The sequence below is a fragment of the Raphanus sativus genome, chromosome 1, assembly GCF_000801105.2.
Source record: "Raphanus sativus cultivar WK10039 chromosome 1, ASM80110v3, whole genome shotgun sequence".
NCBI classification, from domain to species: Eukaryota; Viridiplantae; Streptophyta; class Magnoliopsida; order Brassicales; family Brassicaceae; genus Raphanus; species Raphanus sativus.
In genome coordinates, this window is record NC_079511.1 from 17,331,257 (window position 1) to 17,347,970 (window position 16,714).

Here is a 16,714-nt window from a genome sequence, read left to right on the forward strand (position 1 = left end):
GGAAATAAAAGCCTAAGTTCTAAGTTGCTCTAGAGTGGTTTCTTTCTTCTGATTTCATATCCCCCTTCCTCTGCTCCTAGCCTTGCTTATATACTCCCATATGACGGTCTATTCTTGATGGGCTGAGTCTGCCGCGAGCTGGGCTTTTTCCATTTTCGTCGGCCTTCGTGTTTATCGGGAAAGTTGACATTTATCCTTTCGGAAGTTTAACATTTATCTTGTTATGTGAAGATAATTGTAAACCGTCGTATCTATCTTTTAGAAAATCGTAAATAGGCCGTCCGATCGGGTTTGGTCCCTTTCGGGCCGTCTTCCGAACTTCCGTTGTTTTCTACGATTTCTTTGAAAGAATGCTCCTACTTGGATGTCGAGTCTTTCGGAAGATCTTCGATCCATTGCTGGGGTGAATGGTGTTTTAAGATAACCATCACCGTTTTATACGAAGTCATTCTGTCCGTTGACGTCTTACGGGTTCTCTGAAATCTTGGAGCAGGAAAAGGAGTTTTGTTTGCGGGATCTCGGAAAGTCGCAAAACACGGATTTTTGGCGACCCGGAGGCCTAGAACTTATGCACGAAGACTAGCCGCCCGACGACCCGAGCCAGCACAGGGCTAGCCGCCCGGCGACCACGGCCAGCACGGGCGCTAGCCGCCGACGGCTACGGCCAGCACGGGGGCTAGCCGCCCGGCGGCCACGGCCAGCACGGGCGCTAGCCACCGGCGGCCACGGCCAGCACGGGGGCTAGCCGCCCGGCGGCCACAGCCAGCACGGGGGCTAGCCGCCCGGCGGCCACGGCCAGCATGGGCGCTAGCCGCCGCCGGCCACGGCCAGCACGGGGGCTAGCCGCCCGGCGGCCACGGCCAGCACGGGCGCTAGCCGCCGGCGGCTACGGCCAGCACGGGGGCTAGCCGCCCGGCGGCCACGGCCGCGACCGAAGTCGGCTGCTCGGTTCCTTCGGCTTGTGCGTGTTTTTGCGTTCTTTTTAGTTTTCCGTAGGTTTTTCCTCGTGTAGAAAACGTTTCTAGCCGTTGATTTCGAGATGATTAATCTCGAACTTAATATTTTTCCAAGGTTTCTCTATTACCAATTAGTCTCTCGAGGTTGCTCTAACATCTTTCATGTTCTTCCGAGACTTTCGGACATCGATTTCGTCTTGACCGATTTTGACCCCAACATTGATGACCACGGTTTTGTTTTTCATCTGGCCCTTCCTTCATTGATACAAAGCTTCCAAGACCAATGTCATATGTACCAATATCAAGAGCATTCAAAGGACCAGAAAATTTATCCTTGTTCAAAACGTTTTCAGAATCCTTTTCAAACTGAGAAACTAATTCAAAACTACTTGGATTCTCTGGTTGTAAAACGGTTAATTGCAAACAAGATTCACCAGGAATTGATTCAGATTGAGAAGAAGATAAGTTCTTAGATTCACAAGATTTCAAACCTGCCATTGGCTCATGTGTGTAGTCATCGAAAATTGGCAATGGAACTGAAAATTCTTCCTTTTCTGGCTCGGATTCAACGTTCTCATTATCTAAAGTCACCAACGGTTTTTGCTTTTGACACTTGTTAGCATAATGACCGATCATATGACATTTGAAGCACCTGGTAGAAAGAGCCTTGCTTGTGGGTTTCACAGCTTTGCTTTTATCAAAAGAAATATCATTAGTTTTCAAATCAGAATCTGAAAGATAAGAAGACTTAAATTGCTGTTTCGGTGCTGAAGAAGTGTTGGTGTTTTCCTTCCTTTTGAGTTGTCGGACAGCATGAATCGCCTTATGCAACATCTTTTCCAAACTGGCATAAGTCTGAATTTCATTCTGATCAAACACATCACGGCTGCTTCTCTTGGTTTTGGTGAAGGGACGATCACCACTTCTGACCCTCTTCTCATCATCATTGGACATGTTTCGTCTTTTCCTTTGTTTCTGCACAAAAGCAAACCCATTAGAAGCAAACTGTTTCTTATCAAAAAACAATTGCTCCTTTTCAAAAACAGTTTTAAAAGGAAAATAAACGTCTTGTTGTGGTTTTGAAGCCTGATTTGATTTCTTGAGAAGTACAAACATCCTGAAAACACTTAACAACCAAGTTAGCAAATAAAATCTCACACTCTCAAAGTGTTTAGCTCTCGATTTTTAAGTGATCACTCAGAGTTCTTTCCACTGGTTAAAAGGATGATAGGCAGTCAAAATCAGCAATCAAAAACCAAAACAACTTTTTATGGGTAAAAGAAAAGAAGAAAGAAAGATGAAGAGATTTTTTTTTGTGGATCCGCCTTAACTGTCCTAAGGCCGGATTTCTCCTCGGCCAGCAGGCTTTTTCTTCCACCACTCCCCCTAGATTTCTCTTTAGAAGTGATTCAAGGCAAAACTTTAACTTTTTTTTTCTTTTTTTTATCGATTTTTTTTTCTTTTTTTTTAAAACTGGCGATCACAAGGGAGTAAAGGAACAGCCCGGATCCAAAAATAAATAAGAAAAGAAAATGATGAAGAGATGAGAAGATGAAAACAAACCAGCCAAAGTGGCTCTGATACCAAATGATAGACCCAAAATAAGGAAGGATGGCTTTGGCCGGGTGTTGGATATGAACCGAGAAGGCGAAGGCACTTCTGGATTTGGGATGGATTGATCGGATCGTCAAGAGGTGCGGAATGACTCTTGATATACCCACGATCTAAGGCTAACCACCTAAGAACGGTTGTAGTGCGTTGGCTAACCACCAAATAACACATAAAGATGATTGGCTGACCACCAAATCAACAAGCCGGTTCACACCGATGAACTACCTAAGAATTCTCTCTCTCACTCAGAGAATAGAAACAAAAATTAAAACAAAAATGAACTGATTTTATTCAATGTAGAGATTACATATTTATACTAGTGTAGTCAAAGAAAGAAATAAAGAAAGTGCGGAAAAAGATACATAGGAAATACAACATTTGACTAGAATTATTAAAGGGAGTCAAATGTGTGGAAAATGATGTAGTCTTGGTCAAGGTTGCGGAAAATGATGAAGACTAGTCAAAGATGACAGGTTTCAGGCAGACTTGTCAAAATTCATCTAAGTGTCCAGGTGCATTCTGGTCGTGGATCGAGCTGGCTAACAAGATCGCCACTTTGGGCCGTGTCCTTGAACCAAAAAGGACGGTGCTTGATTTTGGTTCTATCATACTCTCCCTCTTCAAAAAATTTGTCCTCAAATCTGGAACATTAAAAAGAAAAGGGGTATAAGCAAAAGAATAATAATCAATACATTGCTCACCTTGGATTTGGTCCGGCTCTTGAATGGATGAAGATCCTTCTTGGTTTTCTTGATGACCACGGTTTTGTTTTTCATCTGGCCCTTCCTGCATTGATACAAAGCTTCCAAGACCAATGTCATATGCACCAATATCAAGAGCATTCAAAGGACCAGAAAATTTATCCTTGTTCAAAATGTTTTCAGAATCCTTTTCAAACTGAGAAATTAATTAAAAACTACTTGGATTCTCTGGTTGTAAAACGGTTAACTGCAATAAGATTCATCAGGAATTGATTCAGATTGAGAAGAAGATAAGTTCTTAGATTCACAAGATTTCAAACCTGCCATTGGCTCATGTGTGTAGTCATCGAAAATTGGCAATGGAACTGAAAATTCTTCCTTTTCTGGCTTGGATTCAACGTTCTCATTATCTAAAGTCACCAACGGTTTTTGTTTTTGACACTTGTTAGCATAATGACCGATCATATGGCATTTGAAGCACCTGGTAGAAAGAGCCTTGCTTGTGGGTTTCACAACTTTGCTTTTATCAAAAGAAATATCATTAGTTTTCAAATCAGAATTTGAAAGATAAGAAGACTTACATTGCTGTTTTGGTGCTGAAGAAGTGTTGGTGTTTTCCTTCCTTTTGAGTTGTCGGACAGCATGAATCGCCTTATGCAACATCTTCTCCAAACTGGAATAAGTCTGAATCTCATTCTTATCAAACACATCACGGCGGCTTCTCTTGGTTTTGGTGAAGGGACGATCAACACTTCTGACCCTCTTCTCATCATCATTGGACATGTTTCGTCTTTTCCTTTGTTTCTGCACAAAAGCAAACCCATTATAATTAGAAGCAAACTGTTTCTTATCAAAAATCAATTGCTCCTTTTCAAAAACAGTTTTAAAAGGAAAATAAACGTCTTGTTGTGGTTTTGAAGCCTGATTGGATTTCTTGAGAAGTACAAACATCCTGAAAACACTTAACAACCAAGTTAGCAATGAAGGCTATCAAAACAGAGAGTATGGGCCTTACACTAAAGGTCAAAGAACCCATGATGCGAGGAACAAATTTCGGGATCACCCTCCTAGTACGTGGGAAGCTAATCGGTGGAATGGCAGTAGGCAAAGCTCTCACGCAGATAGGATCATACGACGCCGTGATACTCAGGCGAGGACATCTAGATACGAGAAGCATCGCCATGGTTCTGGTCCATATGACCGACCAACAACTCAAAAGTGGAGAGCTAAACCTATGCAGAATGAAGACTCAAACAAATGGAAAGATGATGGATTGGAGGGCTCAAGCTCGCGAATGATTGTTCCTTATGAGCAATCGACTGGTCATCTGTCTCTCTCCTCGCACAACTCTGAAGAGAAGAAACGTACGGAGACTTCTAGCGCAAGGAAAATTGCGAGTACCATCGTTACTCCATCACGAGTGGAGAATACTATGGAGAGTAATGTGACTGTCAGGAACATGAGTGAGGGTAGAACGTTATCGTTTTCTCCCTCTAATGGTAAGGAGCCTATTGCTTGTGATGATCAGATTATTGGTGCGCTTACTGATATGGAGATGATGGATCAAAGCAATGGGGACATGATGGAAGAGGATGTGGAGGATGATGACCTTCTCGGTATTGATTTAATGGAGATGGAGGTTACTAAGTTTGCGGCTTCTAAGGACACAGAAGAAGGACAAGGCTCCAAGTCTACGAGGCCTAAGAAGCAGAGCAGTAAGCAAACTACCTCATTGGGTATGAACGCAAAGAAATTTGAGATCATTCGAAGAGGCTCTCCAAGTCGGCGAGTACTGCATGCGAAAGCACACTCTGTGACGTCTGATAAGCAAAAGAACAGGCAAGCACAACCAAAGGCTAAGGCGTCAAAACGTGATGGTTTGATGGGTTCCAAAAACTCATCAACAAGTAATCAATGAGGACAATCAGTTGGAACTGTCGAGGGATATGGAGCGACCTCACAGTTCGACGCCTTACGAAGATGTGCCAGAAGCATCGCCCAGGACTCGTGTTCCTTTCTGAAACGAAGAATAAGAGGCATCTGTTGCAAAACATTCAGGCCGATTTAGGATTTGATCGTTTGTTTACCGTTGAGCCACTTGGACTCAGCGGAGGTCTAGCTTTATTTTTTATTGATGAATTTCAAGTTAATGTTTTATTTTCAAATAACAGAATGATTGACATTGAGGCAGATATTGATGGAATAGAAGTCTTTATGACGTTTGTTTATGGGGATCCTGTACTAGAACGAAGAGATCAAGTTTGGGAACGTCTTACGCGTTTCTCAACAACAAGAACTAGATCTTGGTTTATGATAGGAGATTTCAATGAGATTACTGGTCATAATGAAAAAGAAGGAGGTGGACAACGTACTGATAGCTCATTTCTACCTTTTAAGCAAATGCTAAGTGATTGTGGGATGTTAGAATTTCCATATACTGGAGATATGATATCATGGGTTGGCAAGAGAGCTGGGAGGGTAACTGTCAGATTTCGTCTGGACAGAGCAGTAGGAAATGCAGACTGGCATGAGAAGTTCCCTCATTCGAAGACGAAGTATATGAGGTTATGGGGTTCGGATCATCGTCCGATACTTGCTGATATCCTCAAAAAACCATCCAGGAGGTCGAGAAAATTCAAGTTTGACAAAAGATGGCTGGACAATGAGGAACTGAGACCAGTTATTTTGGAGGGATGGAAATCACCTGATCTTCCTCCCAATGCTTCTATAATGGAACATATTTCCAGTTGTATGAAAGCTTTGAGCGAGTGGAGGAGACAAAACAATATAAATTCTGCGAAACTGGTGGAAGAGCTTAAAGAAAAAGTGGAAGGTCTATATGCAGATGATAATGCCACAACTAAGCAGATTGCAGCGGCTTTGAAGGAGCTTTCTGATGCTCTTAAGGCAGAAGAAATGTTCTGGAAAAAAAAGAGTCGTGTATTTTGGCTAAGGGAAGGAGATCGCAATACAAAATTTTTCCATGCCTTAACGAAATAAAGGAGAGCAAGGAATAAAATCACTCAGCTACTGGATGAAAATGGGAATATTGTGGAAGATGAAGAAGGATTAGTAGCCATTGCTACTAGCTATTTTAGACAAATCTTTGAGTCTTCTCATCCGCATGATATTGAAGAAGCTCTATCTGAAGTTCCTACGACAATAACGGAGCCAATGAATGAAAGCCTTACAGCACCGGTAACGGAGTGGGAGATTAAACTGGCACTCTTTCCTATGAATCCAGAAAAAGCCCCGGGGCCGGATGGGATGACTGCGCTGTTTTACCAGAAGTTTTGAGATATAGTAAAGGATGATTTAACTCTTAGGTTAATAAGTTCCTTACTGAAGGGATAATGCCAGATGGACTGAATGAAACTAATATCTGCCTCATCCCAAAGACAACAAAACCCAATGATATGGCTTAGTTTCGGCCTATTAGTTTGTGTAACGTAAGTTACAAGATTATCTCTAAGGTCTTATGCCAGAGACTTAAGAAAGTACTACCAGGATTGATATCGGAAACCCAGTCAGCCTTTGTTGCTGGAAGACAGATTTCTGATAATATTATGATTGCTCAAGAGATGTTCCATGCTCTCAGGACAAAGCCGAGCAGACATAACAAAAGAATGGCTATTAAGACAGATATGAGCGAAGCTTATGATAGGATGGAGTGGTCATTTATTGAAGCTGTGATGAGAAAGATGGGTTTCTCAGAAACATGGATCACATGGATAATGAGATGCGTCACGTCGGTCCAATACAAAGTCCTCATGAATGGGCAACCGAGAGGAAATATTATTCCAGGAAGAGGCCTACGCCAAGATGATCATTTGTCTCCTTTCATTTTTATTCTATGCATGGAAGCGCTCGTTAGCCTTCTCAATCATGAAGAGAACCAGGGAAAGATAACGGGGATGCGCGTTAGCCGCGCGTGTCCATCGGTATCCCACCTACTATTTGCTGATGATAGCCTTTTCTTCTGTAAGGCGGAGCCCCGTGAATGTGAAGAAGTAATGAAAGTGATCAGGATCTATGGTAAAGCATCAGGACAATGTATTAACTTTGATAAATCCTCCTTACTCTTTGGTAAGAGGATTAACGCAACCACAAGGCAAGAGATCAAAGATGTACTTGGAATTCAAAAAGATGGAGGGATGGAGACATACTTGGGTATCCCAGAAGATATTAGTGGATCAAAATGCAAGCTCTTTGCCTTCCTAAAAGACAAACTAATGCATAGAGTAAATGGCTAGACAGGACGCTGGCTCTCGAAAGGAGGAAAGTAGGTATTGATTAAGTTCATTTTGCTTGCCCTCCCGACGTATGTTATGTCTACTTTTCTGCTCCAATTGGAGATATGTGAAAACCTTCCCGGTGCTATTGCCCAATTCTGGTGGAGCTCAAATCTCCCAAAGAGAGGAATACACTGGTCGAAATGGGAAAAAGTCTGCCTACCGAGAGAAGAAGGAGGGATTGGATTTCGCATGATTCATGAGTTCAACCTGGCATTATTGGCGAAACAACTATGGAGGCTAACACAAAACCCGGATTCATTGGTTGCACGTGTCTTAAGAAAAAGATATTACAGACTAAGCTCACCTTTACGAGTCAATATTCTGTAAGCAGTCCTTCTTATGTTTGGATTAGCATTTCCGCTGCGAGGGAACTTCTGCTGCTTGGAATAAGACAAAAATACATTCTGGGTATGAGGTTAAGATGTGGGTGGACCCCTGGATTCCATTGAATCCTGCTAGGCCAGCTATACCTATAGCGCCAGTTATGAACCCAAATATGAGAGTAAGTGATCTTATTAATCAGGAGCTGAAGGATTGGGATGTTAATCTACTGGAACAATATGTCAGCCCTGATGATATACTCCTTATAAGGAGTTTAGCCATAAGCACAACTCATAGATCTGACACATTTTGCTGGAACTTCACAAGACATGGACAATATACGGTCAAGTCTGGTTATTGGGTTGCTAAAAACCTTTTGAAGGATGCAGACGAAAAGCAAGTGGTAGAGCCAAGTATTACAAAGCTTCAAGCCTTTGCTTGGAAGATAAAGGCCCCAAAGAAAATTTGTCATCTTATATGGCAACTGTTAACTGGTCATGTGGCAGTAACGAGAAATCTAGTAAGGCGAAATATGAGATGTGACAATTTTTGCCAAGATGTGGTGAACCCGAGAAGTCAGTAACACATGCTATTTTTGAATGCCCACCTGCTCTACAAGTTTGGTTACACTCATCGACTCCAACGAGCTCTGGTGCTTTTCCAGCATCAAGTATCTATACAAATATGAACTACCTCTTTTGGGAAAAAGATGGTTCACTTGAACCAGAGCAAGACAGGGATCCTTATCCCTGGCTAATTTGGTATATTTGGAAGGCTCGAAATGACAAACTCTTTAAGGGAATAGACAGAGATCCTCTGGAACTAGTTCGATATGCTGAGAGTGAGTGTCAAGCTTGGTTTAATGCCAACGAGGCCGTGCCGCCAGTAGTACAAGAGAGTAATGTAGTGGAACCCCAAGTCATAAGCTTGGGCAATATTTGCTTACTGGATGGATCATGGACAGCTGATGCCCAATTTAGTGGATGTGGATGGGTCTGGATGGACAATGGGGGAAAGACGCAACTCATGGGATCACAGAACATCCCCAGAAGAGAATCAGCTCCGCACTCAGAGGTAGAAGCACTGCGATGGTCGATGGAGAATATGCTTCAGCATTCAACATGTCAAAACTTCAGAACATATTGTAAAGAATTGATTGCAATGATCAAGGAACCTCATGCTTGGCCAAGTTTTGCTATGGAATTAGAAAGGATAGAGACATTAATCATATGCTTCCCGTATTTCAAGATTTCTTATGTTCCAAGAGCGCGTAATCAGTTTTCAGACTTTTTAGCTAAGACAGCTAAATCCTTCCATAGGAAGTTATATTTTGTTGGTTGTTTTATTCCGGTCTGATTACCCAGACCACCTCAAACTTGAGTAATAGAATAGCCTTTTGCCGTAAAAAAAAAATATATTAATGAGTCTTTAAGCTTGTGTAAAATAATAATGATAAATCTCATTAAGCATATGCATCTAATCATTATGAAATAAATAAATATGACTGCCATAATCGAACGCTTGGAAATATTTAAAGCGTGAGCCTGAGGCATCTATCTTATTAAATCAGGAACATTACAACTTCTTCTACGTATATTTTAAAAGTGGACCTTATATATTTAAACTAAATGTCTCATCCTTATATATAATACTTACCATAGTCTAACTTTCCATTGATGTGTTTCTTTAAATACAATTCTCTTGTTTGTCCATATTCCATATATGGTTTTTACATTTATTACATGATAATTTAAATAAGATAGATATTAAAAATACTAAAAATATTAATCGTACTAGAATTACCTTATACAATTCATTTTAAATTGATCAGTATATTTTCATTGGTCATATTGATTTTATTAGTACGAATAACATTAAGTAGATAAATCATATACACATACATAAATATATGACTATTCATTAACTACGTTTGGCCTAATCTACTTTCTAAAACAAATAACACATAGCTTTATATATTGTATAGAATATAGTAATATTGTATAGTATTATACTTATACAATAATACTAAAAATAAACCAAACTGAAATATAATATATATCGAAAATGTTTTGAACCATTACGCACAAAATATATTAGACCTCAGATAAAATTCACTTTGAAATTATGTAATAATTATTTTAAAAAATTAAACTTCATAATGTACAAAAATACATAAGTTATATAACAAATTTTGTGTTACAATAAAAAGACATAACTCGCGTTTGCGAAATGTTATTTTTACATACAAAAGACAGTTTTGATACTGTTCTTTAAACACAAAATTGAATTATACAAACTCGATACTACATAAAACTAAACAATATAGAATACATTTTAAAAATAAAACCCGTGCGGATGCACATGGCCTTTGCGAAAATTGTAGATATGTTTATATAATATATAAATATATTATGTTACACATATTTTCATATAAATAATATCCCAATGTAAGTTTTGTATGATAAATGTTGAAAATACAAAATATATAGCACTATATATTTTAAATAATATATACAAAATCAACTTTAAGTTATCATAAAATTTAAAAATCAAATTTAGTAATTAAACACAATAGTACGCATTGTTATTTATCAAAATTTTATATTAATACACATTACAATCATGTGTAACATTTAGTACAAACAAAGATAAAAAAAAAAATTGTTCCCGTTCGGTCGAGCGGGTTATGATCTAGTATTATTAAAAACATAAACCAATACCAAATTAGTATGTCTTGGACCAAATTAAAAACCAGACCCAACATGAGATCTAAATACAACTTGACCCAACCTCCGAATCAAGTTTTAGGTAAATTTTAATAATTAGATTGTGGTCGATTTAGTTAAGTTAGCAACTAGTTATGTTTTAAATTTTGAGTAGTAAACCGATTTATGGAGATACATGTTTTAGTAGTTCGGAGTAGAATTAGGACGAAAAGTTAAAAATTGTATGTATTTATTATTATACGATATTTCTGGTGTGGAAATAAGTCTTTTACCTTTATTTTTATAAATGATTTTCTTCATTTTACTATCTCTTTCCATTGAACTTGTTTGTTGTAAATAGATTCAATTTTAGTTTCGTCGTAATTGATTAAACTTTTAATACAATTGTTGGGATGATTCGAATCGAGTTATGTTCTGTTTTTAATTTTGACTGTGTAGCTCTTCTAATATGTTTGTTTTTAAGTTATCAAGATTTACTTCTGCTTTTATGTGTTTTTATCCGGTTAGTTAATGTTTGTCTCTCATTTGGAATGTCAAAGTAAATTGAAACTATTGTTGTTTTATCTTAATTTAGTACCTGATATTTTTCTTAACTTTTATTTAGATACCATAAACTTTAATTATTTTTGTTTATATAGTTAAAACAAATTGTATCCATTCGTTTGTAACTAGGAGTTTTCTTTCGTCATGTGCAGAAATAAAACTATTAAATATAATATTTTATATTGTAAAAGTAAATTTTAGTTTCCATTAAGAAATTATTATTTTTATTTTAAATTTATTTGTCTGGGAAAAATAAAACCATAAATGTATTTTTTTAGTTTTATTTTTTTATTTGGTTTAACAAGTTTGATTTGACTTAAATTTCAGTAGAGTTAAGATCACATTTATAAAAATAAATTTTAATTTACCACTTTTTTCGTACCATTATTCATGTTTACCACCACTAAAGAGATATTTTCAATAATACATTATTCATTCAGTGGCAAAAGACTCTTATACCCTTGTTCTATATATATATAATAAAACATAAAAAAAAAATTATTTTTTATGTTTTCGAATTATACTTTTCAAATTCAAAATTTTATATAATCTTTTTCTTAAAAAAAAATTCAAATCTTTTTCTATCAAAATTTCTTTTTGAAAATCAAAAATTATTTTTGAAACTACTTTACAAAATTTTTTTAAGTATTTATTTATATATTTATTAGGATCCTAAATTTCACATTCCAAAAATCCTACCTCAACCGTCAACTCTAAAACCCCGTGTTCGGAAACCTGAGCGCCTAGCCGTCTAGGAGGTGGGCGGAAGGAATCCGAGGTGATTTTACTATAATCGTGGGAAAAACTTGGAAGCCTATTAGTCGGCCCACTAAGCCATTCGTGATGTGCCCAAAATGGAGCATCGACCTGCTCGGATTATGGACACGGTCCATGGTGTCGATCTTGTCAACCAACTCGACTCAAACGAGTTTTTACCCTCAGATCGTGCCAATTCCCTTATTGGCTATGCAACCTTGGACGAGCTAAGACCAGCTGATGACACTGAGGACAAGCTGAAACTAGCTGAAGTGCGTGTAGTTGAGCTGAATTGGACTGACACTCACTTGGACGAGCTGAGCGAGTTAGTTTGATCTTCAGACTTACAACTTGATTTCAAATGCAAAAGTAAACTCAAACTTGAATCAATTGCAAAAGTAACCTAAAAGACTATTAAAATTACAACCAGCTCCTTATGAACAAACAAAAACCAATTTTTTTTTACGTTTCTAACCCCCACAAGTCTTCTGGCCAGACGACTTTCCAGTAAGTCGTCCAGACGACTTATTTGAAAGTCGTCTGGTATAGTTATTCTTAAAAATAATTTTAAATTTTTGTAAAAAATATTTTGATAAGTGAAAAATTGAAATCATGTAATTAGCATATGTTTTAAGCTGTATTCAAAAACGCGGCCGAGTTGCCGAGTAATCGGCCGAGTAGGCGCTAGGCGTCACCTTAGCGTGGAGAAAACACTCAATTCGGCTAGTCTAGGCGGTCAACGAGTTAATCCCGCGTTTGACCGAATAATTAAAAAATCACCGTATAATTGTGTAATCCGAGTAGGCCCAATTGACCAATTCTCCATATTTATCTATAACAAAACACGAAGCTCATACTTTTTTTCCCTATTTCCAAGTGCTCTGATCTTTTCTTTAATTATACTAAGTTGAGTTTGAGATTTTATTTGTGTAAGAAACCCTAATATCACGATCTCTGAGTTTCAACCCAAGAGCAAATCGAGTGTTCAAATCTAAGACCAAATCAGGTACTGAATATCTATTTTCACTTGATTTCCTTCTTTATTTCTTTGTTTTTACTTGACTTCAATTAGTTTCTGGGTTCTTGTTTTATCTTTTGGCTTTTGTTTCATCTTGTTTCATCGTGGTTAATGTACTCATCTTTTGGCTTTTGTTAATTTCGTGAAGTTTCTCATATGTGTTCATTATGTCTGAGTTTACTACTAGTATAAGATAAATGTCGTATTTCTCTTGAAGATAAAGGTCTCTGCTCTTCTTCATTGTTACTAAAAGACTTGATTTTGGTTCAACTAGTTAGCTGTGTTTCTAGATTGTGTATTATTTTTCTAGCTAAAGAGTAAAGAGTTATATATATATTTTCAGTTGACTTTTTTTTCCTCATGTTCTGTTAATAATTATTTAGGATATTACTCATGGTTTGCTACATTATGTCACTTATGAATCAATGGATGATCCACCGACAGATAGGCCTCCACCTCTTAAGCGTAACTCAAATGATGTAGGATGGCAGTATGGAGTCTTGTGTGATCCAAGAAGTCTAGACAAAGTTAAGTGTAAATTGTGTGGAAAAGAGTTTTCTGGTGGTGTGTTTAGAATGAAAGAAAACATTGCTCATCTGAAGGGAAATGTGTCAGCTTGTCCTGTATCAAGTAAAGAAGATCAAGAGAAGTGTAAGAAGGTAATTCTTGAAGCAAAAAACAAGAAGAATCTGAAGCGAAAGCATGAGGAAGATTTGCGGGCAGAGGTGAACATAAGTAAAGACAGTGGTACTGAAGAACTGGAAAGAGAGCTTGGAGCACTTAAAACTCCTCGCCCCCAAGGTCCTATTGATCAATATGTGAGCAGCATCAACCCTGAAGCTTCTTTGGCTGCACAGACACAACAACAGAGTATCCACGATGCCATTTCTAAAGAGAAGACACATGCTGTTCGCCAATACTGTTCTAGATGGCTTTACCACACAAGTATCCCCTTCAATGCCACTGACAATGATAGTTTCAGACTGTTTTATGAAGCATTAGGACAGTTTGGGCCTGGTTGGGTGCCTCCAAGTCAGTATCAGCTCAGAGAGCCATTGCTAATTGAAGAACAACAGAGGACAAAGGAAAAATTGAAGAGCTTAGAAGAAGAATGGAAAGGTAAGGCTGCTCAAAGATGACAGATGCATGGACTGACATGAAGAGAAGAAGCATAATGAATCTGTGTGTTAACTCAAGAGGAGGTACATGCTTTGTATCATCAAAGGATACATCAAAAGATTCTCACACGGGTGAGTTTATCTTTAACTATATTGATCAATGCATTGAAGATATCAGAGCTGATAAGATTGTGCAAGTTGTTACTGATAATGCGACCAACAACGTTGCTGCTGCAAAGATGCTCAAGCAGAAGAGACCAAGAATATTCTGGACTGGTTGTGCTGCCCACACAGTTGACTTGATGCTTGAAGGGATTTCAAAGTTGTCTGGTTTTGCTAGAATAATAGATCAAGCAAAGGCTCTCACCATCTTTATATATGCGCATCATAAGACCTTATCTATGATGAGAGCATATATAAAGAGAGACATTGTGCGGCCAGGTGCAACAAGGTTTGCAACTTGCTTCTTGACACTGCAAAGTTTGTACGAGAAGAAGGCACAGTTGAAGAGTATGTTTGGAAGTGATGAGTGGCATGATTGCAAGCATTCAAAGTGTGTGAAAGGTAAAAATGCGAGTGATATTGTGATGACTTACTCATTCTGGAATAGTGTGATGGTTATTCTGAAGGTCTTCAGTCCTCTTGTGAAATTTCTAAGGTTGGCGGATGGGGAAAAGGTTCCATCTCTTGGCTTTATTTTCGGTGAGATCTTAGAATCTAAGAAATCTATCAAGGAAGCTTCTGATCACTTGGAGAAGAATTACCTCCCTGTTTTTCGCATCATTGATGAGAAAATGAAAGGTAGATTGGATACTCCATTGCATATGGCTGCCTACTTCCTCAATCCATTTTATTTCTACAAAGAACCGGATATCCAACTTGACGTGGAGGTCATGGAAGGATTCATTGCTTGTGTTGAGACTTTCTATCATGGAGACTTTGGAAAACAAGATTTATGTGTGAATCATGAAGTTAGTCTATATAAGAACAAAAGTGGTTCTTTTGGTAGAGCCTTGGCACTAAAGGGATGTGAAACAAAAGATGACAAGTTTGATCCAGGTTGGTATTCTCAGTTCACTTGTTTTTATCTGATCCTCTGTTTTTTATTTAATGGTTTTCACTTAATTTCTCTTAGGGAATTGGTGGGCAACTTATGGATGTGGTGCACTACTCTACAAAGGTTGGCTACAAGGATACTTGCTTTGACATCTAGTTCTTCTGGATGTGAGAGAAATTGGAGTAGCTTTGAAGGGGTTAGTCTATTGTCATCTAGCTTCTGTTTTATTACTCTCATATTGCTTACACTTACTAATTTTTTTTATATTATAGATCCACACGAAGAGAAGAAATAGACTAGATGTCAACCGCTTGAATAGTCTAGTGTATGTTCATTTCAATGCAAGGCTACTTAACAAGCAGAAAAAAATCAGAGAGAAAAATGCGGATGTGATATTTGATGATGGCAATGAAGACACTGTTGAAGACTGGCTTGTGGAACATGTGGAAGAACAGGATAGTGATGTTAATTTTCTTATTGCAGTCCAAGCTCCAAGGGTAAGAGATTTATATGATGATGACTTTGAATCTGAAGAAGAAGAAGATATTGTTGACATGGAGTTTGAGCCTGATGTCTTCCAAGACACTTTGCTGTTTCCTGAGACATAGGTTGCTTCGTAAGATTAGTTCATTGTCTTCTTTTCATTGCACATCGTCTCTGTTTTGGTTTTTTGTTTCTCCCGATGTCTGATTTTCTGTATTTGTCTTGGTTTGGAACAGAGATAAATGAGGAACGTGATGTTTTGTTTTCGAGTCATGTTTTTGTTTTTGTTTGTTTTTGCTTTCAAAGTCAAGCTGACATCGTTTTCTTTTTTTTTGCAGGTGTAATGTACAAGATATAACTTCTAACACATCTCTCTACTACACGGTGATAACTTGATCTTTGAAGATTAGAACTTACTTTTTGTATATTCTTAAGATCAAGACAATCTTTTTTTGGTGTATCCTGTGAGGGATTAAACTCACCTCCTGATTTTAGGTCAGGTTAAGATCAAAATGGGAAGATAACGTGGGCTGAATCCCGTGAAGAACTAGAAGAATGAATATACGTTTTATTGATGATTTTTGTAAAGGATCGTTACAAGAGATGTTTTTGATGATTACAAAGAGAAATATTTGAGAAACTCGTGTCTATGATCATTGAATGAATTATCCTTTCTTTTTGATCTTCTGCCTCTTTAAATAGCCTCAGGCTCCATTTTGACCGGCGCTAACAGGTTCCCGAGATCCCCTCCGTGATTTGAGGGATTTGTAACAGCTCCCCTTTGACCGGGTCCTGCGCCTATTTATCTGTCCACGAGCTACCTCTTTGACAGGGCCCTGCGCCTGTTTACTTGTCAACGAGCTGCCTCTTTTCCTTGACCTCTCTGGTGAACATCTCTAGCTCACAGCCTCCGGATCTGACTTACCTGTTTTTGAAGATTGAATTCATGATGGGCCTTTCGCGGCCCGTTATCATTTCTTATTGTCTATCATTAGCTAGGGGGTCATATTTGGGCCCAACAGTTGCCCCCAGCTTTTGAGATAAGATTCCTTTATCTCGAAAGCTAGACCTAGCCGCCGAGCATCAATCTTTTTGTTGAGATTTCGAGCAACAGTTATCTTTATTGAAG

At 38.2% G+C, this 16,714-nt stretch overlaps 1 protein-coding gene across 11 annotated transcripts; it reads left to right on the plus strand.

Moving 5' to 3' along the window:
* Positions 1 to 12,748: 12,748 nt before the first annotated feature.
* LOC108830131 (uncharacterized) lies at positions 12,749 to 16,269 on the plus strand. Of its 11 annotated transcripts, none has more exons than XR_008934729.1 (6): positions 12,750 to 12,915; positions 13,372 to 15,104; positions 15,181 to 15,298; positions 15,375 to 15,718; positions 15,924 to 15,969; positions 16,081 to 16,269. XR_008934729.1 is itself a non-coding variant. In XM_018603734.2 (4 exons), the coding sequence occupies exons 2-3, from the start codon at positions 14,063 to 14,065 to the stop codon at positions 15,249 to 15,251; spliced, it is 1,113 nt and encodes a 370-aa protein (XP_018459236.1). In that variant the 5' UTR covers positions 12,750 to 12,915; positions 13,311 to 14,062; the 3' UTR covers positions 15,252 to 15,298; positions 15,375 to 16,269. The 11 variants fall into 11 exon arrangements, 2 of the variants coding, with proteins under 2 accessions (XP_018459236.1, XP_018459235.1); XR_008934732.1 differs by having other exon boundaries at positions 16,086 to 16,269; XR_008934731.1 differs by having other exon boundaries at positions 15,375 to 15,710.
* The last annotated feature ends 445 nt before the right edge of the window (positions 16,270 to 16,714 follow it).